Consider the following 22124-nt stretch of genomic DNA (forward strand, 5'->3'; position numbering starts at 1 on the left):
TCACCATCAAGTAATGCATTTACATTCTACAGTGCTAAAGATACAAGGATCATGATCTGGAAACTATTATAAAGGATATGATAAATGGGCACTTGGATAATAATCTGGGCATGCGTTTATCAATGGAAAATCATATTTGACGAACCTGTTAGAGTTTTTTTTTGAGGATGTTACTAACAGAATTGATAAAGGGAAGCAGGTAGAGGTAGTATACTTGGATTTTCAGAAGGCTTTTGATAAAGTCCCCCATAGGAGGTTGGTTGGCAAAATTAAAACACATGGGGTAGGAGGTAATATACTGGCATGGATTAAGGATTGGTTAGCAGGCCAAAATCAGTAGGCATAAACGGGTCATTCTCCTATTAGCAGGCTTTGACTGGTGGGGTACCACAAGGATCAGTATTTGGGGCCCCAGCTGTTCACAATATATATCAATTATTTGGGTGTGGGAGACCAAATGTAACATTTCCAAGTTTGTGAATGACAAAGCTAGGTAGGAATGTGTATCGTGAGGAGGATGCAAAGAGGCTTCAAGGGGATTTAGACAAGCTAAATGAGTGGGCAAGAACATGGCAGATGGAATATAATGTGGAAAAATGAGGTTATCTACTTTGGTAGAAAGAACAGATGTGCATGGTATTTTTTAAATGGTAAGAAATTAGAAAGTGTAGTTGTGTAAAGGGACCTGGGTGTCCTTGTCAACAAATCACTGAAAGCTAACATGCAGGTGCAGCAAGCAATTGAGGAAGACTAATGGTATGTTAGCCCTAATGGTATGTTAGCCTTTGTCGCAAGAGGATTTGAGTAGAGTAAGGGGTGACTTGATTGAAGTATATAAGCTCCTGAATGGTCTTGACAAGGTGGATGTGGAAAGGATGTTTCCTCTTGTGGGTGAGTCCAGAACTAGGGGGTGCTGTTTTAAAATTAAGGGTCACCCTTTTAAGACAGAGGAGGAGAAATTATTTTGAGGATTGTGAGACTTTGGGCCTCTGTCTCAGAAGGCAGTGGAAATGGGGTTACTGAATATTTTTAAGGCAGCGGTAGGTTTGATTCCCTTGCCTAACAAGAATCTGAGGCAATTGGGGGTAGATGGGATTGTAGGACTTGAAATGCAAACAGATCAGCCATGATCTTATTGAATGGTGGAGCAGCCTCGAGGGGCTGAATGGCCTACTCCTATTTCGTATGTACAGGAGTAGCAAAGTCTTGCTTCAATTGCATTGAACCTTGGTTAGACCGTACCTGGAGTACTGTAGGTGGGTTTTGGTCCCCTTACCTTAGGAAGGATATTATTGCCCTAGAGGAAGTGCAATGAAGGCTCAGCAGACTTGTTCCTGGGATGGCAGGACTGTCCTACAAAGAGAGGTTGGGAAAACTGGGCCTGTATTCTCTAGAGTTTTGAAGGCTGAGATGTGATCTTATTGAAACCTACAAAATCCTTGATCTCATTGAAACCTACAAAATACTTAAAGAAATAAACAAGGTGGATGTAGGTGAGATGTGTCCCCTGGTTGGGGAGTCTAGAACTAGGGGATGCAATTTGAAAATAAGACACTTAGGACCGAGATGAGGAGAAATTTTTGTACTCAGTGTTGTGAATCTTTGGAATTCTGTACCCCCAGAGGGCTGTGGAAGCTCAGTCATTTAGTATGTTTAAAGCATAGATTGGTATTTTGAAACCTGTCAATGACAAAGGGATAGTGTGGTGGTGGCGGTGGCGGCGGCGGCATTGACTTGGATGATCAGCCATGATCATACTGAATGGCAGAGCAGGCTCTACGAACTGAATGGCCTACTGCTCCTATGTTCCTATGATTAATGCAACACCTAACAAAGATCACTGTATTAAAATTGTTCTCACATTGGCAATTGAAATTCCTTTCATTCCTGTCCTTGTAATTTGCATACTTAAATACAGTCAAGTGTAGGTAATAGGTAGAGAGATCAAAATTTATTACTTTCAAATTAATTCCCATAGCATTTCATGCTGAGAGTATTAACATCTCTGGTTGTAATCCGATCTACCACGTTGAAGGGAACAGTGTGAGGAGGTTTAAATTTTATCATCTTTGTCTGTTTAAATGGCTTTTTTAAAGCAGGCTGTATATCATCAAACTCCTACTCATGTTTATTGCCTGATACAGCTGTAAATAGTTAGATTCCTGTTTCTGATTATATGTTTGTTTTCAGATGACACTGGGTGTTTTTGATATATCCAGCAGTGTGAGCACTAAGCATAATGTTTTCTTCACTTTTCACCATGATGTATTTGTATGTATGTGTATACATACATACATACAGTGTGTGTGTCTTGTAGGAGAGCGCAGAGAATATCTACAAATTTTGCAGATGATATGTTGAGCAGCATGGTAAGTCGCATGACCTTTGTCTGCACTGGAGTGCTGTGTTTGGCTGCAATAGAGTGCTTCAGTTGGAGTTTGGTGACAGGGAGTTTGGTGAAGAGGGAGGAAGTTCCTGCCTTTCCTCAGAAAGAAGAGCAGCAGCCTTGACGAGCAGGAACTAGTGAGTAAATTAGAAATATGTAATATTTTCTGTAGGCGTGACTCCAGGATGGTACGTTGCCTCCCTGGTGCCAGGGTCAAAGATGTCACAGAGTGGCTGCAGGACATTTCTTCTGGGGGAGAATGATCAGCCAGAGGTCGTGGTCCACATTGGGACCAATGACTTGGGTAGGAAGGGGGTTGTGGCCCTGCAATCAGAATTTAGGGAGCTAGGTAGAAAATTAGCAAGCAGAATCTCCAATGTAGTAATCTCCGGATTGCTCCCAGTGCCACGTGTCAGTGAGTACAGAAATAACAGGATAAGGCAGATGAGTGCATAATTGGAAAGATGGTGTAGGAGGGAGGGCTTTAGATTCCTGGGACACTGGGATTGGCTCTGGGGAGATGGCACCTGTACAAGCCAGACGAGTTGCACCTGAACAGAGTGGGAATTGAGTTCCTTGTGGGGCATTTTGCTAGTGCTGGTGGGAGGGCTTTAAACTAACTCAGCAAGGGTGCGGGGAACCAAGAAAAAATATTAGAGAGGAATACCAGGGTGCACAAAATACTGGGAGGGACAGATGGCACTAATATAGAGAATAGTAAGTTAATAGGTAAAGTCGGAGTAAGGGAGAAAGTAACAAAATCTAAATTGGGGTTACTATACATGTTTGTAAATGCATGGAATATAGTAAATAAGCTTGGGGAGTTACAGACACAGATTGCCCAGTGGAAATATGATGTGGCAATAACAGAGACCTGACTCAAGGAAGGGCAGAAGTTGGTGTTAAATATTCCTGGGTACAAGGTGCTCAGAAGAGATAGGAAAGGAGGAGGGGTGGCGGAATTGGTTAAGGGAGCATTGCAGTGTTGTAGAAAGAGGGTTCAAAGAATCAATTTGGCTAGAGCTAAGGAACAAAAAGGGTGCAATTACATTGCTCGGTGTAGTATATAGACCGCCAAATAGTGAGAAGGCCATTGAAGAACAATTCTGCAGGGAAATTACAGGGAGATGCAGGAATTATAGAGTAGTTATAATGGGAGACTTTAATTACCTGAATGTAGACTGGGACAGTGGTAGTATAAATGGTGGAGAGGGGCAAAAGTTCCTAGATTGTGTTCAGAAGAATTTTCTACAGTGTGTGTCCAATCCAACAAGAAAAGATGCACAGTTGGACCTGGTTCTTGGAAATAGGCAGATCAAGTGTCAGTGGGGGAACATTTAGGGGACAGTGATCATTGTATTGTACATTTTAGGATGACAGAAAAGGACAATAGCCAAAGCAGAGTAAAAATAAATAACTGGATGAGAACTGACTTCAATGGGGCAAGAACAGAGCTGGACCAGATAGATCGGAAGGAAAAATTAGCAGGAGAAACTGTAGCTGAACAATGTGCCATCTTCAAAAGAGAATTGGTTTGGGCATATTCGAAGTATATTCCATCGAGAAGGAAAGGTAGGGTAAACAAGTCCAGAGCTCCCTGGATGAAAAAGGAGACTGAAGTTAAGATAAAGAAGAAAGTGTGTTTATGACAGTTGTCAGGTAGAAAATACAATTGAGAACCAAGAGGAATACAGAAGGCTCAAGGGGGAGGTGAAAAAGCATATTAGAGAAGTGAAGAAGGATTATGAGAAAAGACTGGCAGCCAACATAAAAGGGGAATCCCAAAGTTTTCTATAGCAAATAAATAGTAAAAGGGTGGTAGAAGGAGTGGGGCTGATTAGAGACCTCAAAGGGAATTTACACATGGATGAAAGGGCAATGGCTGAGGTATTAAATGAATACTTTGCATCCATCTTTACCAAGGAAGTAGATGCTACCCAGGCCATTGTGACAGATGAGGAAACTCTGTCACTAGAAGGGCTCAAAATTGATAAGGAGGAAGTGTTGAATACACTGTCGGTACCAAAGTTGACAAGGCGCTGGCACTGGATGGGATGCATCCAAGGATATTGAAGGAAGTGAGAGCAGAAACTGTATGGGCATTGACCATAATCTTTCAGTCTCCCCTAGACTCAGACTCTGGGGGGGGGTGCCAGAGGACTGGAGAATTGCAAACATTATGCCCTTGTTCAGAAAAGGTTGTAAGGATAAGCCCAGCAATTGCAGACCAGTCAGTTTAACTTCAGTGGTGGGCAAGGTTCTAGAAACAATTATTTGGGATAGAATCAGTAGTCACATGGAAAAATGTGAGTTGATAAGGAAGAAAGGGGAAATTGTGTTTAACTTGCTGGAGTTTTTTGAAGAGGTGACAGAAAAGGTTGATGTACATGGACTTTGAAAAGGCATTTGACACTTCACGCAACTGACTTGTAAGAAAAGTTATTGCTCATGGAATAAAAGGGACAGTACTAATGTGGCTACAAAATTGGCAGAAAAATAGGAAGCAATGGATGTTTTTCAGGCTGCAGGAAGGTTTGTAGTGGTGTTCCCCAGGGGGTCGGTAATGGGGCCCTTTCTTTTCCTGATTTATATTAATGATCTCGATCTTGGTGTACAGGGGACAATTTTAAAGTTTGTGAACGACACGAAGCTTGGGAGTTTTGTCAACTGTGAGGAGGACGGTGTGGAACTTCAAGAGGACATAGACAAGATGGTGGAGTGGGCAGATAGGTGGCAGATGAAGTTCAGTGCAGAGAAGTGTGAGGTGATGCATTTTGGTAGGAAGAACATGGACAGACAATATAAAATAAGGGGTGGAATTTTGAAGGGGGTGCAGAAGCAGAAGCAGGTGTATATGTGCATAGATCATTGAAGGTGGCAGGACAGGTGGAGAGAGCAATTAATAAAGCATATTGTATCCTGGCCTATAAGGGCATAGAGTACAAGAGCAGGGAGGTTATGCTGAATTTATATAAGACATTCATTAGACCTCAGCTAGAATATTGTGTATAGTTCTGGGCACCATATTGTAGGAAGGACGCGAACAATTGGAGAGAGTACAAAAGAGGTTTACAAACAATGGTGCCGGGGATGAGAAACTTCAGCTATGAGGAGAGATTGGAGAAGTTGGGGCTGTTTCTTGGAGAGAAGGCTAAGAGGAGACTTGAAGGAAGTTCTCAAAATCATGAGGGGGCTGGATAGAGTAGATAGTGAGAAGCTGTTCCCACTCGTAAAAAGATCAAGAACGAGAGGGCACAGATTTAAAGTGATTTGTAGAAGAAGCAAATGTGAAATGAGAAACTTTTTCACATGAGTGGTTTGGGTCTGGAATGCACTGCCTGGAAGTGTGGTGGAGGCAGGTTCATGTGGTGGAGGCAGGTTCAATCGACGCATTCAAGAGGGCATTATATGATTATTTGAATGGAAATAATGTGCAGGGGTATGGGGAAAAGGCAGGGCAATGGCACTAAGTCATAATGCTCATTTGGAGAGCTGGTGCAGACACGATGGGCTGAATGGCTTCCTTCTGTGCCATTAAAATTCTGTGGGAATTTGAACTTACAAAGGTATGTGGACGGACTGACTGTGTGCAAAAGTATATCAGCTGGAGGCCAATGTTGGGAAGTGAAAGGTCTCCTACTCTGAATCTGATAAAGACAAATTGAAATACTTTTGTAATGGTGAGTGACTCAGCTGTGAAGTAGTTAGGTGTTTAGACTTCCTTGTGCACAAATCAATAAAAGCCAGTACACGGCTACAAAAGGAACCAAAAAATGAAATTTTAATGTTGAATTTCAAAGGTTAAGAAGTGATGCTTTAATTATACAGAGTCTTAGACCCCACCTGGAGCACTGTGATCAGTTTTGAACATTGCATCTCGAGGAAAAGCTCACCAGAATGATACCAGATCTTAGAGGTAACTATGAGGACAGGCTGTATAAATTTGGTTGTACTCACTTGAATTTAGATTGAAGGGTGGGGGTGATCTGATTGAGGTGTTTAAATGATAATGGCATTCGATAAGGTAGATTTGGAGAAAATTCCCTTTGTTGGGGGAATCCAGAACAAGGGGCCATAATTTTGGAGCTAGGTCATTCAAAAGTGTATTGATAGACACACTTCCACTATGCTTTGCATGAAAAAATCTGAAATGTTGTCCCCTAAAAGGTGAATTGAAGTTTTCAGTACAGAGATCAACAGATTTTTGATAGGTGGACTATCAAGGGATATGAAGTAAAGCCGGATAGATGGAGTTGAGGTGCAGATCAGATCGAATTTCACTCCAGCACAGAAGTTGAGGGATGGTGGATGGTCTCTGCTTTCAATAGTGAATACTTAGCTGTTAATTCTTCAAAGGTGATTTACACTGGAAAGAATTTCATTGCTCCTAGATAGTGTTTTATTTAATGCCTGTCTTTCTCTGATTATTTTATATCCATGGAGAATTTTCAGGTCACCACTTACCTATGATCTTTTGTTATGTGTTTTGCATTTTTCAGTTGAGTTGCATGTTGATATTCTGTTCTGTTGAATTAAAACTTGTGAATGAGTAGAGCTTTGTTAGTTCAGATGGTGATGATAGTGTATGTTTGAGTGCATTCAGATATCCTTGGGTTCAATTCATGGTCAATGCGAATTTGCTGATTTCAGATAGGGTGATGTTAAAGCTGCTTCAATACCACTCCCTCGAGGAGGGAAAACCAGCCAGAGTTATCATCCTGATGAAGAGCTGAGAGTGCTGGATGAGGACCAGATTGGGCTCAATTAGCTTTCCACTATTTGTTCTGTAAAGGATGGGGCTCGAGTATATGTGGAACCATTTGCCAGAATTGAGTCAACATCTTTAGCAGATAGTGGAGAGCTCTGGGAAAGGAAACTGGAGACATTTTCTTGCAGCATCCCTAACACCATCAGCCCTTGCTTTTTATAGCTGTTTCAGCTCTAGACTTAATTTGCCTTTCCTTTTTCTGTTTAGTGTTCCGTAATGGCTTAGCAGAGTTGAGAGTATTCATTTGCCAGTGATTTTTTTAAAATTTCAGCCCTTCCACTGCATGCTGCTGTGCTTCAATGACCAGCATTTTGAGTTTTCTTTGGCCAGAATGAAGCTTATTGATGTACTGATCTTTCACTTTATTGTGTCCCATAGCCTATCTTGTAAGGTGTAGTGGCTGACAGCAAATACTGCAATTAAAATATGCCTAAATTATCATAGTGTAGGGTGTGACATATTTGGTAGTGTTTTCTTTTCAGAATTTTTCACATTGGAGAGAAACCTTTTCAGGACAAAATTAAAAGTCAGAAGGATAAATGCTGATTAAGGAAAGCCAGCATGGTTTTGAGGGAAAATAATGTTCAATGAACTTGCTGGAGGTTTTTTTTTGAAGTGGTAACATAGAAGAAGGTCGATGAGGGTGTGCTGTTGATGTGGTGTATGTGGACTTCCAATAGGCATTTGATACAGTAGCACACAACAGACTTGTAAGCAAAGTTAGATCTCATGAAATAAAAGGCACCATAGCAGCATGGATACAGAATTGGCTAAGTGACAGGAAATGGAGAGTAGCAGTTAATGGATGTTTTTCAGGCTGGAGGAAGGTTTGTAGTGGAGCTCCCCAGGGATAAGTTTTGGGATTCTTGCTCTTCCTGATAAGTAAGTGTTAATGACCTTAGACCTTTGTGTATAGAGCACAATTGCAAAATTTGCAAATGATACAGAACTCTGAAGCATTGTGGACTGAGGCAGATAGTGTAGCACTTCAAAAGGATACTGACAAGTTGGTGTAGCGGGTAGACAAGTGGCATATGAAGTTCAATGTGGAGAAATGTGAAGTGGGAAGAACATGGAGCGACAGTATAAAATAAAGGATACAACTCTGAAGTGGGTGCAGGAGCAGATGGACCTCGGTGTATAAGTGATTGAAGGTGGCAGGTAGAAGTACAAGTTGAGTGCGTGATTATTAAAGCACACTGTATCCTAGGCTTTATTAATAGGGGCATGGAGAACAAGAACAAGGAGGTTATGTTGAACTTGCATAAGACACTAGTTTGGCCTCAGCTGTGTCCAGTTTTGGGCATCCTACTTTAGGAAAGATGTGAAAGTATTGGAGAGTGCAGAAAAGATTCAAGAGAATAGTTCCAAGGATGAGGAATTTCAGTTATGAAGATGGATTGGCAAAGTTGAGACTCTTTTCCCTTGGAGAAGAGATTTCCTTCGAGAGGAGATTTGATAGAGGCATCCGAAATCATGAAAGGTATGGACAGAGTAGGTAGGGAGAAACTGTTCCACTCGAACAAGGGCACAGATTTAAAGAAACAAAAGTCAAATGAGTAAAAACTTTTTCACGCAGCGAGTGGTTGGGTTCTGGTGTATACTGCCCGAGAGTTGGTGGAGGCTAGTTCAATCAAGGCATTCAAAAAGGAATTGGACTGTGATCTGGAAAGGATGAATGTGCAGGGTTACAGGGGGAAGGCGCCGGAATGGCAGTAGCTGAATTTCTCATTTGGAGAGCCAGTACAGACACACTGGTCCAGATGGCCTCCTGAGCTGTAATGCTTCTGAGATTCTTTTGCTGCTTTCACTTCATATCTTGCATTTTTTTGGAGGATATTCCTCCATAATTAGTAAGGACTGCAGCCATCATGAAGCTTCCTTTCAAGGAGCAGCACAAAAGAAAAATAAGAACAAAGAAAGCCGGAAAAACTGTCAGGTAGCATCCGTGGGGAAAAACAGTTCATTTCAGGTCGATGACCTTTCATCCGAATAGACTTTCATCTATCTGAAGAAAGATAGAAACAAGAGTTTTTAAGCCATTTTGTAGCAGCATAAAAGGATGTTAATTTTCTTTTATGCTGATTAAATTATTTTGGATTTAATCTTGGGAATACTATAAACACTGGTTCAGTTTCCTACCATTTTGTATGGGATTTTTCATTGTTTTTAAGTGCATGAGGTGGTGGAGGGAATAGATCTTGGACACTTAATGCTGAATGCATGTTAAATTTTCTTACAATAGTGTCCGAATAAAAGGGCTGACAGTTAATATCTTCACATAGCGAGCTATCATTAAACAGCTTCCTAGCAACGCTTTAGCTGCACTGTTTGGTACTATATAAGACGCTGTTCAAGTCATGGGTTTCTGTTTACTCAAAACTGTTCTTTGTATTTTGATATCCAACAAATAAGACATAAGGTGGATTCAAGGAGAAAGCTACCCTTGTGTGTTTTCCTAAAATATTTTTCCCATTTCACCCCCTGTTTATGTGGAGCAGTTAAATTTGCATTTTTCATATAACGTAGAATTATTTACTTACACCAATAGTATGCATGACCCTGTCAGAGGAGGAATTCCGGGGCGCACTAGAGGCTCGTTTAATTAAAATAAAGTTGGTTTTTTTCTCTTGCACACAGGATTTGATAAACAGCTATAAACTCTAGTTGATTTCAGTTCATTCTATGTAAACAAGCTTTTCAAAATGCATAACTCACAATGCACTCAAAATAGCTGGTGAAGGTTAAAACACTGCTAGCTGCACTTAGCAATTTACAGTTTATAATTTACTGCTGGAATTGAGAGCCAAGTAAGTGGACAAAGATTACTTTTTTTTTCCCCAAGGGATGAAGAATTTTATATTTTTCCCCATCTGTGCTGAATTTTGTATGAGCCTACAAAACTGAAATTTTATTCATTGCTTCCAGTGTAGTGTTAGATTTGGTGTGATCATAGCTGAGTGGCTGCCTTTTTTGCTAAAATTTTTATGATCCTATCTAACATAGCATGCTTTATCTATCTGTCTCTAAACATTGAATGTTGGTATGCTAATAAAATATCTCCTCACCACTGTGTTCACTCTGGGAAGCTATCATCCTCTTGGCATCAATTGTTATGATTAACCTGGATATCAACCTAAGACTTTCTCACTTGTTTTAATCAAAGGAAGAGCAAACTGGCATTGATTTTTGTACCTTTTGTGGCCTGTGATGTCCCAAGGTGCTTTATGGTCATTGAGGTAATTTTTCAAATATGCTTGCGTCCCTGGAGTGAACTGCAGCCTTCTTACTTTGAGGTACCACTGAGCCAAGGCTGATGCTTCTAATAACTTACGTTTGGAATGTAACAAGGAAACTTTAGATAAATAGTCACTTGGTAGTACAAAACATGAGTACTGCTGAAAGAGACATGCTGTCAAAGCTTTTCAGCTTGTACTCATCAGGACAGATACAAGAATGTCAAATTACAAAGGGAACAACAATTTACACTGCATGAGAAAAGGGCACTGATTGGTTGGCAAGTCGACTCTGGTTGAGGCATTGCCATGAAGAATGCACGAGGGAACGATTATCCTCATGCTTTTTTTGTTTAATTCAAAAAAGGCACAACGTCTGAACATGTCCCTTTTGCCTGCAGCAAACTTTAGATACTTTTACATCTGCCTCCAGCCACATTTACTCAGGAACAATTTTATTTACAGATATTATTACTCCTGGGTTCTGTGTTGAAACATTGAACTTCTGTGAAATGTTTAAATCCTTGATTTGGAAGTAACATAGATATTATGCAACTTCATATTGTGCACAAAAGGATGGCACTATGGAAAGATATTAACATACCCAGATTATGATTTATAAAATTGCCAATCCTGTTTTGGGGCAGGCTGTAAGTGGAAGGTCCAGTCTCCTGCTTTGCACTTGCCTCATTCCAAAACCACCACTGGGTTTGAATGACACAAACCAGATGGGAACTTTAACTGCCTGCCCGTGGTAATTTGTGGGTTTTAATTGAAGAGTGGCTGTAAATTATGGAATCCAGATGAAATTTATAGCACTAGTGTGGATGGCCCTCTGGATTTTAGTGAGGAAAATTGATTAACTAGAATTGGGCCAGCTGATCCAGTGCCAAAACTGAGCTGGTCAAATCTACTCTGTTTCAGATCAAACTAGTTGTTGACCATATGATTGGGTTGCAAAATTCTTTTTGTCTCAAAGCAGATTCGTGCTTCAAAGCAGCTTATCTTTTTTTTTTGTTCAGTAGGAAGGAAGTGGCAAGAAACACTAATACCGGTCTGAAATTTCATAAGCTTTGTTATGGTAACAAAAATGAGCTTTACTGGGAAATGAAGTCAGTGCAAGGCACTGGATTGCTTCATGTACAGTAGTTTGTGTCATTAGAGTGCCACCTGGTGTTTTAGTTGTGCAATTAATTTCAATTGGGATATTGTTTTGTTTTAAAAAAAATAGTCCTGCTGCTCAATCTACAGATTGCGTATTGACAATGTTGCATGTCTGCTGTTGATTCTTGCCACTCTTTATCTGCTATAAGGTAAAATAGTTTGGTAAAGGATAATGCAAGGCACTTCAGCTTTGCTAAAGAACTTAATACAGTGTCATCGCATCGATGTCTAATTGTAGCATTTTCAACTTCATAAAACTGCAGCTGGTTTACTAAAGTTAACAATATTATGAGAACTCAAAGTCATGATACTGTACCTTATTTTTCTCTTCCTACCATCCATAAGATTTTAAAAACCAAGTTGAGTGTCAGCTCACCACACTTCCAGATTTATGGAGTCCTCTAGATCCTTTTTCCAAATTTGTCCCCCTCTGAAATGCGGTGCATTTCTTTCCCCAGTGAGCAGTGCAACATAAAAGGAAGAGAAACTTTGGGGCAGGCTGCTTACAAATCTGAATCCACCCCCAATACATCTGCAGAGTGTCAAAGCTGCAGATTGTGGGCCACAGGAGGCCCCCATCACTAGCAATTCAGCCCACAAAGCCCAGGCAACTTTGTCCTATTTGTGCTTACTAGTTTGCTGGTTTTTCCTGTTTGAAATTGTGGATGTAGAAATTTGCTACAATGCTGAATCAGAATGCCAATAATGTAAGTTTTGGTTACTTGAAATGTAAGCAATTAATGGGATTGAAGCATTCACGTATCCCCTGAGATTCTGTTAATATATACTTAAATAGCTCATGAAGCCAAACATCTTGGATACTCCTTTTATCAAGTGGCATTACATGGCCAATTTCAATACAGGTATGAGAGATTGGATTTTCCAGGAGACTTCCAGCATTTTGTGCTTAGAAATGAAAACTAAATCGTACAGCAAGGAAATTTAACTACATATAGTTAACCTTTTAAAGGGGAAAATGACTGTTGAAACTCAACTTATTTCTCTCTTTGTAGCATCTTCTAGGGAGCATTGACCCGACAACAGTACAGTTGTGGGTCTCATATAATCGGAAACCCATGAGACGAGCGCATTTCCTCACAAGATATCGTATAACGGTGAGTGTGCAAAAATATGAACATCAGAAGTCTAGACCCTTTAATGTGCTTCCTTTGCTGAAGCCTGACTTAGACTGGAGAAACCCAATTGCCTGAAAACGCAAGACGTTGCCAAACATAAAGTTAGGTGCCTGGCTATGGGCAACTCGGTCGGTTGACTCTGACACATGTTAGTCCACCAATGTCCTGTGTTACTGGGTAGTTATTTTATTTTGCATTCAGTGCAGTCTACCTGATGTGATTCGGAAGTGCAGTAAAATGTTAGATAATTGAGCCATTAGCCAAAAAATGTTTAACAGAATTTATTAAAATGATGAAATAAGGGTGTGTAACAGTAGGATTGTTTGTGTAAAGTAGTGAAGTTACATTTGAGTTGTATTTCCACTTTTCTTCAAATCTTTCCCCCTCCCCCATTCACACATCTCTACCTGTATTCATCAATATGTAAGTGCTGGCTTTCCTTCTCTGCTCCTCTTCTCAATTTGTTCCCACTTCCATAACCTGCTGTTGATTATTCCTGAGAATGAATAAGGAAGTGTTTCTATAATGGGTTAACGCAGTATAAATTGCAAATTATTAATATTGCCTCTGTTTTAAGTTGGTTTGTGAAAATATTTGATGTGACTTTTCTTTTGCACATTCTTCAGGAGTATTACGTGGCTGATGCATCTGAAGACCAGGTGTTTGTCTGTGTCAATGTCAACAATAATGTGACCAACCTCTATATCTCTGAAGCAGAGGGCCTGAAATTTTCCCTTTCTTTGCAAAATGTACTGTATTACAGTCCAGGCGGTGCAGGAAGTACAACTCTGGTGAGGTAGGTACATGAACCTTGTGCTTGAAAGGAAGAAACCAAAACATTTATTACATACTCATTTTCATTGAAAGAGATTATAATTGCTTGATGGGTTATTGCGCACTGAAGGATCTGACAGACCAGCACAAGTTAGACAAAAAGTAAAGCTTCCTTTGTTCTGCCCGAGCAAGACATCTTCTAACATGTAATGTAATGTTACATTTCTTAGAGTTCCTATTTGTCTGATCCATGCCAGCCTGCAAGCAACTTCATGTTGTGGACTTGTGCCCACAAACAAAGACCTGTGTTCAGACTTCCCAGACTCTCTTCCTGTGCTTTTGATAGGAGATTGTACATGATTATTATCCAGAGTATTCCTACTCCTTACGCCATCCTATCCCCTATCATCTCAAAATCTTCAGTTAATCTTGCAGCGTATCCACAGTTGCCCTGCTGTATACTTTCCAGCAATTATCATCTTTTATTTACTATAGCAGCGCTTCCCAAACTTTCTCGGTGTGACCCCATTTTAATGCCCCAGTCTTCAATTGACCCCAGAGTGAAAATTTGAGGGATAAAAGAATTGTTGAGTGGGTTTGGGGCTTCAGCTGCTGAGTTGGGTTGGGAGTGATGAGGTTAAGCATGGTATGAAGTGTTTAAACTGCAGAGTTCTTTTTTAAGCCCGCGCAAAGGTAGGTTTTTTTGTTTTACAGCAGTAGCAATCGTTGCTGACTTGGAGCTTGCGACCCCAAAATTTCATCCCGCGACCCCAGAGGGGTCACAACCCATAGTTTGTGAAGCTTTGTACTATAATAATTGGCCATTATTATGGACCATGCATATAGCTAGAGTTGTCAACAGCTAAACATGTGACATGCATAATTGAAAATATAGTTGCAGAAATATTAACAGACACATGTTTATAGTTTTGTTGTGCTATTTTAACTGAGGGACTGACCTATATTTTAGTGAGTTAAGTTTGTTAAAATAGCAAAAAGAAATTCACATTTTAATATTATTTGAACAGCGTACTTTCAAGGCAAAATAATTCAATGCAAAATTGATAATATTACAATAGGAGTGTGGTGCCTCTTGCACTTAAAAGAGTGGTTTAGCAAATGTTGATTATGGTTTGTATAATAGTTCCATTAGAGGCTGCCAACATAATTGTCTATCTGTGTGACATTACATTAGGATTGAAACCCAAATTCTGAGGAATGTTCCTTCATTAGTAGGAATATATTGATACTGCAACTGGTTTAAGGTGGATTTTACACCAGATATCTTTATTTATTACTCATTTTTTTCATTATCAATTTATTGTTGTGACTTTTTTTGTGCTTTTGTTCTTTTCATACGTCAACTTTTTAAAAAAAAAATTCAAGTTTAATGTTGTTCCAAACCTGATCTTACTGAAATTTGCTCCTCAGCCCCACTCCTAATTGTGAGGAAAAATTGGAATGTGCCCCCCCCCCGTCCCGGCCCAACGCTCAAAGGTTGAACAAGCCTGTTCTAGACTGTCTGTCTGACATTGAAGCCCCATTCCATAGACTTAAGATAATTTAGGCTGTCACATCAGTACTGTACTGTCGGAGATGCAATCTTTTGGATGAGGACTTAATCTGAGGACCTATAATCCCCCTAGTTGAAAAACAAAATCTCATAGCATAATCTAAAGAAGAGGAGTACTCCTGGTTGCTGAGCCAACACGTACGCCTGTATCATCAGTAAAACAGATTATCTGGTCATTAATTTCTTTTGTGGACTGCTGTGTGCTAATTGGCTGATGTGTTTAACTGCACTTCAAACGTATTTTATTGGATTTGAAGCCAATTTTAGGATGTTCTGAGGTTGCGAAAAGCAATGCATTTCCCTTAAGTTTGACTGATATTTATTCTAAAATGTTAACTTTTGTAGCTGATTGAGTGACTTGAATTTAAACACACACACATTTGGTAAAATGGTATAGATTAGCCCAGTTCAGATTGTGCATTTTGTTTTTTGACCTCTAGATTCCAGCTTCGGACGTTTGGGTGAAGCTGCTTGCTGTGCAATATTGAAGGAGTTCTAACCAATGTAAAGCAAATAAGTTGAAGCCTTGGTTAAAATAGTAGACAAAGGAATTTCTGACAATTACACATTTGGACACCAATACACATTTAATTTCATCCTTTTGACTTTCATGGAATTTATGTTGTAAACTTGCAGATTTTTGACTGCATCTCCTCCTATAATTCAGAGTTTAAACCTTGCTTTAATGAAGAAAATTGGTTGTGACAGGGCTATGAACTAACCAAGTACAGAATGATTTGACAGTCTAGTGAGCTAACTGGCCTTACCAAATAACCTGAAAGAAAAAGGCAGTGGATATGAGCACTTCCATGAGGAAGAGAAAAGGATCAAGAAGCTAGTAAATGTTCTCATGACAACTGGCAGCTAGTTTGAGACCTGAACAACAACAACAACAAACTTATAAAGCACTTTGAATATAATGAAATGGCCCTAGATGCATCGCAGGAAGGTTCTAAAACAAAGTACGACACCGAGCCATATAAGGAGAAATTAATCAGAGGTAGGTTTTGGGAAGTGTCTCGTAGGAGAATGCTGAAATAAGGAGGGAATTCCAGAGCTTGGATCTAGCCAACTGAAGGTATAGCCACCAATGTTGGAGCAATTATGATTGGGGAGGTGCAAGAAACCAGAATTGTAGGGAATTCTTCAGTTAGGGGTGCCAGCCTAGTGCAAGAGAAATAAGTAATGGTAATATTTAGAATGCAACTTGAATGCAGTGTTCTGGTACACTGCAGGAGTTTGTTAGAAAGATAATGTACATAAATGTAGTAAAGCAAGATTATATTGTTATGTGTTCTGTATTGGATCCTGTACTGATTGATAGTTAATTAGCAATTGACACTGACTATTTTCCACTCTATTTGCTGAGATATGGTCTTGAAGAGAATTTTGTATTTTTTTAGGTTATTGTGGAATTGGAAGGTTCTGATAACAGAGAAACGTAGAAAGTAGGAGCAGGAGTAGGTCATTCAGCCCTTTGAGCCTGCTCCGCAATTCAACGTGATCATGGCTGATCCTCTATCTCCATGCCATATTCCTGCTTTCTCTCAATACCCCTTGATGTCCCTAATATCCAAAAATGTATCAATTTCTTTCCTGAATGTATTCAGTGACATGGCCTCCACAGCATTTTGTGGGAGAGAATTCTACAAGTTGACCACCCTCTGAGTGAAGAAATTTTTCCTCATCTCAGTCTTAAATGGCCTACCCCGCATCCTGAGACTGTTTCCCCTGGTTCTAGACTCCCCAACCAGGGGAAACATCCTCCCTGCATCCAGGTTCCTGATAAAGGAAAATATCAGTTTAAATTTATGGTTGACAGTTTTCCATTTCCATTTGTTTTGTTCTGTTTACTACTTCAGCATGTGTTAGCTTCTACACATGGTTCCACAAATGATCACTGCTCTGATTCTTGACAAGGTGGTCCACATTTGTGGCCCTTTGATGAATACTGACATGCTACTCTATAATAGAGTGTACCACTCCTGTCCTCATCCCACCTCCTATGCAAGCACATTTACAATAGGGGCTTCTGGATAATGATCAGGAACTTTGGTCTTTATTTTCCCTTTTCCCCCAACCTAGGAGCAGTGAGGACAATTATAGTTCCCAGGCTACTGTAGTGGCTGAGATAGCTTGTTGAAGCTGGAGATCTGTGTATGGTTACTTAGATAGCACAGCATAAACAGTCTGTTCAATCCATCTAGTCCATGCTAGTGTTTATGCTCCACATGAACCTTCTTCCACCCCTCTTCTCACCCCATCAGCATATCCTTTTATTCCTTCCTCCCTTGGTACTTATCTAGCTTCCCCCTTAAATGCATTTATGCTATTCATCTCAACTTTTTTTGGTAGCGAGTTTCAAATATTAAACTACTCTCTAGGTAAACTAGTTTCTCCTTAGTCCCTATTGGATTTATCAGCAACTGTCTTATATTTATGGCCCTGAGATTTGGTTTCTCCCTCACACATATAAAGCTCTCTTCTACCTTTTTATAATCATAAGAAATAGGAGCAGGAGTAGGCCATTCAGCCCTTTGAGTCTGCTCCGTTAATCAGTGAGATCATGGCTGATCTTCTACCTAAAACACCATTTTCTCACACTATCCCTGTATCCTTTGATGTTTTAATATGTAGAAATCTATCGATCTCAGTCTTGAACATACTCAATGACTGAACCTCCACAGCCCTCGGGCAGAGAAGTCAAAGATTCACCACCTTCCGAATGAAGAAATTGTTCCCCATCTCAGACCTATGTGGTCTGGTTCTAGACCCCCAGCCAAAGAAACCTCTTTCCTTCCTTCATCTACACAGTCGAGCCCTCATTCTTCTAAACTCCAGATAATAAAGCCCAGTCTATTTATTCATTCCTCATGGGACAATCCCTCCATCCCAGGAATTAATTTAGTGAACCTTAGTTGCACTCCTTCTATGGCAAGTACATCTTTCCTTAGGTAAAGAGACCAAAACTGCACACCGCACTCCAATTGTAGTCGCACCAAGGCCCTATATAACTGCAGTCTGTCTGCAAGCTTGACCCAGACCTTCCTGTCGCTTGCCATTTCAACACATCACCCTGCTCTCGTGTCCACATGTCCGTCCTTGGCCTGTTGCAATATTCCAATATCACCATCATCAACACCCCTTCGACCTTTTTATGACATCTTTTGCGATCTCTCCTTTGCCTTCACCTATCGCTGGCCTTCTATCCAGCTTCACCTGTCCCACCCCCTTAAACAGTATATATTTCGCCACATTTTTACTTCTCTTTAGTTCTAAAGAAGAGTCAGACGGACTCGAAATGTTAACTCTGTTTTTCTCTCCACAGATGCAGTCAGACCTGCTGAGATTTTGTTTCACATTTACCTATATAACTGCAGTTAGATATCTTTGCTCCATACTCAAATCCTCTATAATGAAGGCTAACCTACCATTTGTCTTGCTTGCTATGCCTGCATGTTAGCTTTCAATGACTTGCCTTTAAAAGACCTTTATTTGGTCACCCCTTGGGCTTCTCTTTTCTAGTGGAAAACACCTTGTTTGTTCAGTCTTTCCTGATGGTTATACATTCTGTTCTGGCATCATCCTTATAAATCTTATTTGCACCTTCTCCAGTGCCCTTTTCCTGTTCTTTACAATATTGAGTCCAGAACTGTGCAAAGTATTGTGTAGTCCAACCAAAGTCCTATACAAATTTAATATAAAAGCAAAATACTGTGGATGCTGGAAATCTAGAACAAAAACAAAAATACCTGGAAAATCTCAGCAGGTCTGACAGCACCTGCAGAGAGAAACCAGTTAACGTTTCGAGTCCGAATAACTCTTCATCAGAACTAAGGGAAAAATAGTTAAGAGGTGAAATATAAGCTGGTTTAAGGGGGGTGGGACAGGTAGAGCTGGATAGAGGGCCAGTGATAGGTGGAGATTGCCAAATGATGTCATAGACAAAAGGACAAAGGTGTTGACGGTGGTGATGTTAGCTAAGAAATATGCTAACGGGGACATTAAGGGTGGAAAGCAGAACAAGCAAGGAACAGATAGCGCTAGTTGGGGGGGGGGGGGAGGAATTGAAATAAGCTAAAAGGTAGAGATAAAACAATGGATGGAAATACATTTAAAAATAATGGAAATATGTGGGAAAAGAAAAATATATATAAATTATTGGAAAAAAGGGGATTGGAAAGGGGGTGGGGAAGGAGGAGAGAGTTCATGATCTAAAGTTGTTGAATTCAATATTCAGTCTGGAAGGCTGTAAAGTACCTAGTTGGAAGATGAGGTGCTGTTTCTCCAGTTTGCGTTGAGCTTCACTGGAGCATTGCAGCAAGCCAAGGACTGACGTGGACATGAGAGCAGGGTGGTGTGTTGAAATGGCAAGCGACAGCCCCTTTCTGATCCCCCTTTTTCCAATAATTCATATATATTTTTCTTTTCCCCACATATTTTCATTATTTTTAAATGTATTTCCATCCACTGTTTTATTTCTACCTTTTAGCCTATTTTGATTTCCCCCCCCCCCCCCACCCCAATTAGGGCTATCTGTCCCTTGCTTGTCCTGCTTTCCACCCTTAATGTCACCATTAGCACATTTCTTAGCTAATATCACCACCGTCAACACCTCTTTGTCCTTTTGTCTATGACATCTTTTGGTTATCTCCACCTATCACTGGCCCTCTATCCAGCTCTACATGTCCCACCCCCTTACACCGGCTTATATTTCATCTCTTTTCTATTTTTCCTTAGTTCTGATGAAGAGTCATTCGGACTCGAAACATTAACTGTGTTCCTCTCTGCAGATGCTGTCAGACCTGCTGAGTTTTTCCACAAATTTAATTTTCTTTGCTTTGTAATTCTATTCCTGTAGAAATGAGCTCCAGTGCTTTGTTTTTTAAAATTACCTTTGTTAGCCCATCTCTAGTTTTAGTATGTGTCTGTACTCTCAGAGCCCTTTGCACCCCATTTAGACTTTTATTTTCTAAGGAGCATGTGGTTTCCTTTATTTTCCTCACTAAAGTTCCCTTTGTCTACCAAAGTTAAAAGCTTTAAGTAGACCATATTAAAATGTAGTCTTGATCTTGTTCCATATCCAAGCATAACATTTTTTTGACAAGCTGGCTTTTGAGTTCATTTGGATTCTGATGTACTTGCTGCAACTAAGTATACTACAGGTCCCTGAAGACCTTTGACTGATCTGTTTTAGTAGTGAGGCACCAACTGAGCAAATGGTAAAGATGTATGTTTTATTGATAGGTTCAGAATTGCTAAAGTCAACAAACATTGTCAAATAGCCCACAGTTATGTCTGTTCACTTTTAGATGTTTGTGCACCACACTCCTGTTCCCCAGCCATGGGATTTTTAAAATCTCAGGAAGTAAAATCTGTTTTATTGATGTAGCACAGCTATGGTGTGTGAAGCAGCAGGGGAATAGTCATTGTGATATAGAACTGTGAATTACTGCAAGATGTAATCGTGCCAGTTAGTTAAACAAAGTCCCCTTTTGTGTGCCCAAGTTAAACCGCCCACTTTGTTCGAAGTAGACCATGTTAAAATGTGCTCTTACTCTTGTTCCATAGTTTATGTATCCTAAAGAAAAGGAGGTTTTAATGCAACACTGTTGACATCAGCTGCTTTACCAGTCTGTTTGTTGTGGATACTTGAACAGATTAAAATTGGAAAGAGATTTATTTTCCTCCAGGCACACAATTGAAACCTGGAGTGGTGTCGATGTGTCCTTTCAAGATGGTCTCTGCCAGTTTTATTGAAAATGTTTATTATTATTCTATTATTGCAGTGGACCAATGGCATTCAATGGGATAACTGTTTTGCATTTACATGTCTTAAGAGGGAAAACAAAACTAAGCAGCTTTTTTCATATGTCAACAGAGATGCTAAACTGAGCATCAAATATCTACCTGATATTGTAAAGGTAGATATTAAGACTGTGTATTGGGGACAAGGGATTAGATGTGCTGAAGATTTGTCTTCATCTGAGTTTTTTCACAAGATCTTTACTTTCTTTCATTTATTCATCCAGAAAGACCCAGCAACAGCAACTTATATTTATATAGTGTCTTTAATGTAGAAAAATGTCCCCAAGGCACTTCAGAAGTGTCATCAGACAAAAATGGACACTGCACCAAAGTAGTTTTGTTTCAAGGAGAGAGAAATGGAGAGAAGGCAGTGTTTAGGGGGAGACAAGCTGAGAGGGGATGTACAAAAGGCCAGAGTCCAAGAAATAATGTTCAGGAAGGGTTATAGGGCTGAAAGAAGTTAAAGATAGAGGGGGTGAGATAATAAAGGGCATTGATCATTTTAAATTTGAGGTGTTGTGGGCCTGGAAGCCAATGTGGGTCAGCAAGGACAGGGGTAATAGGCACATGAAATCTGGAACAAAAACAGAATTACCTGGAAAAACTCAGCAGGTCTGGCAGCATCGGCGGAGAAGAAAAGAGTTGACGTTTCGAGTCCTCATGACCCTTCGACAGAACTTGAGATCGAGTCCAAGAAAGAGTTGAAATATAAGCTGGTTTAAGGTATGTGGGGGGGGGGGGGGTGCGGAGAGAGAGAGAAGTGGAGGGGGTTGGTGTGGTTGTAAGGACAAACAAGCAGTGATAGAAGCAGATCCTCAAAAGATGTCACCAACAATAGAACAAAAGAACACATAGGTGTTAAAGTTGGTGATATTATCTAAACGAATGTGCTAATTAAGAATGGATGGTAGGGCACTCAAGGTATAGCTCTAGTGGGGGTGGGGAGAGCATAAAAGATTTAAAAATAATGGAAATAGGTGGGCAAAGAAAAATCTATATAATTTATTGGAAAAAAACAAAAGGAAGGGGGAAACAGAAAGGGGCTGTGGATGGAGGAGGGAGCTCAAGACCTAAAGTTGTTGAATTCAATATTCAGTCCGGAAGGCTGTAAAGTGTCTAGTCGGAAGATGAGGTGTTGTTCCTCCAGTTTGCGTTGGGCTTCACTGGAACAATGCAGCAAGCCAAGGACAGACATGTGGGCAAGAGAGCAGGGTGGAGTGTTAAAATGGCAAGCGACAGGGAGGTTTGGGTCATTCTTGCGGACAGACCGCAGGTGTTC

General features: G+C 40.2%; 1 protein-coding gene across 1 annotated transcript in view; it reads left to right on the forward strand.

Annotated features, from left to right (window-relative positions):
• The window catches only part of sorl1 (sortilin-related receptor, L(DLR class) A repeats containing), a 291127-nt gene that overhangs the window by 147283 nt on the left and 121720 nt on the right, over positions 1-22124 (forward strand). The window contains exons 7-8 of the mRNA XM_041174224.1: positions 12568-12669; positions 13317-13486. Of these exons, the coding sequence (XP_041030158.1) occupies positions 12568-12669; positions 13317-13486 (272 nt within the window). The remainder of the gene's footprint in view (positions 1-12567; positions 12670-13316; positions 13487-22124) is intronic.

The sequence above is a fragment of the Carcharodon carcharias genome, chromosome 25, assembly GCF_017639515.1.
Source record: "Carcharodon carcharias isolate sCarCar2 chromosome 25, sCarCar2.pri, whole genome shotgun sequence".
Lineage (NCBI taxonomy): Eukaryota > Metazoa > Chordata > Chondrichthyes > Lamniformes > Lamnidae > Carcharodon > Carcharodon carcharias.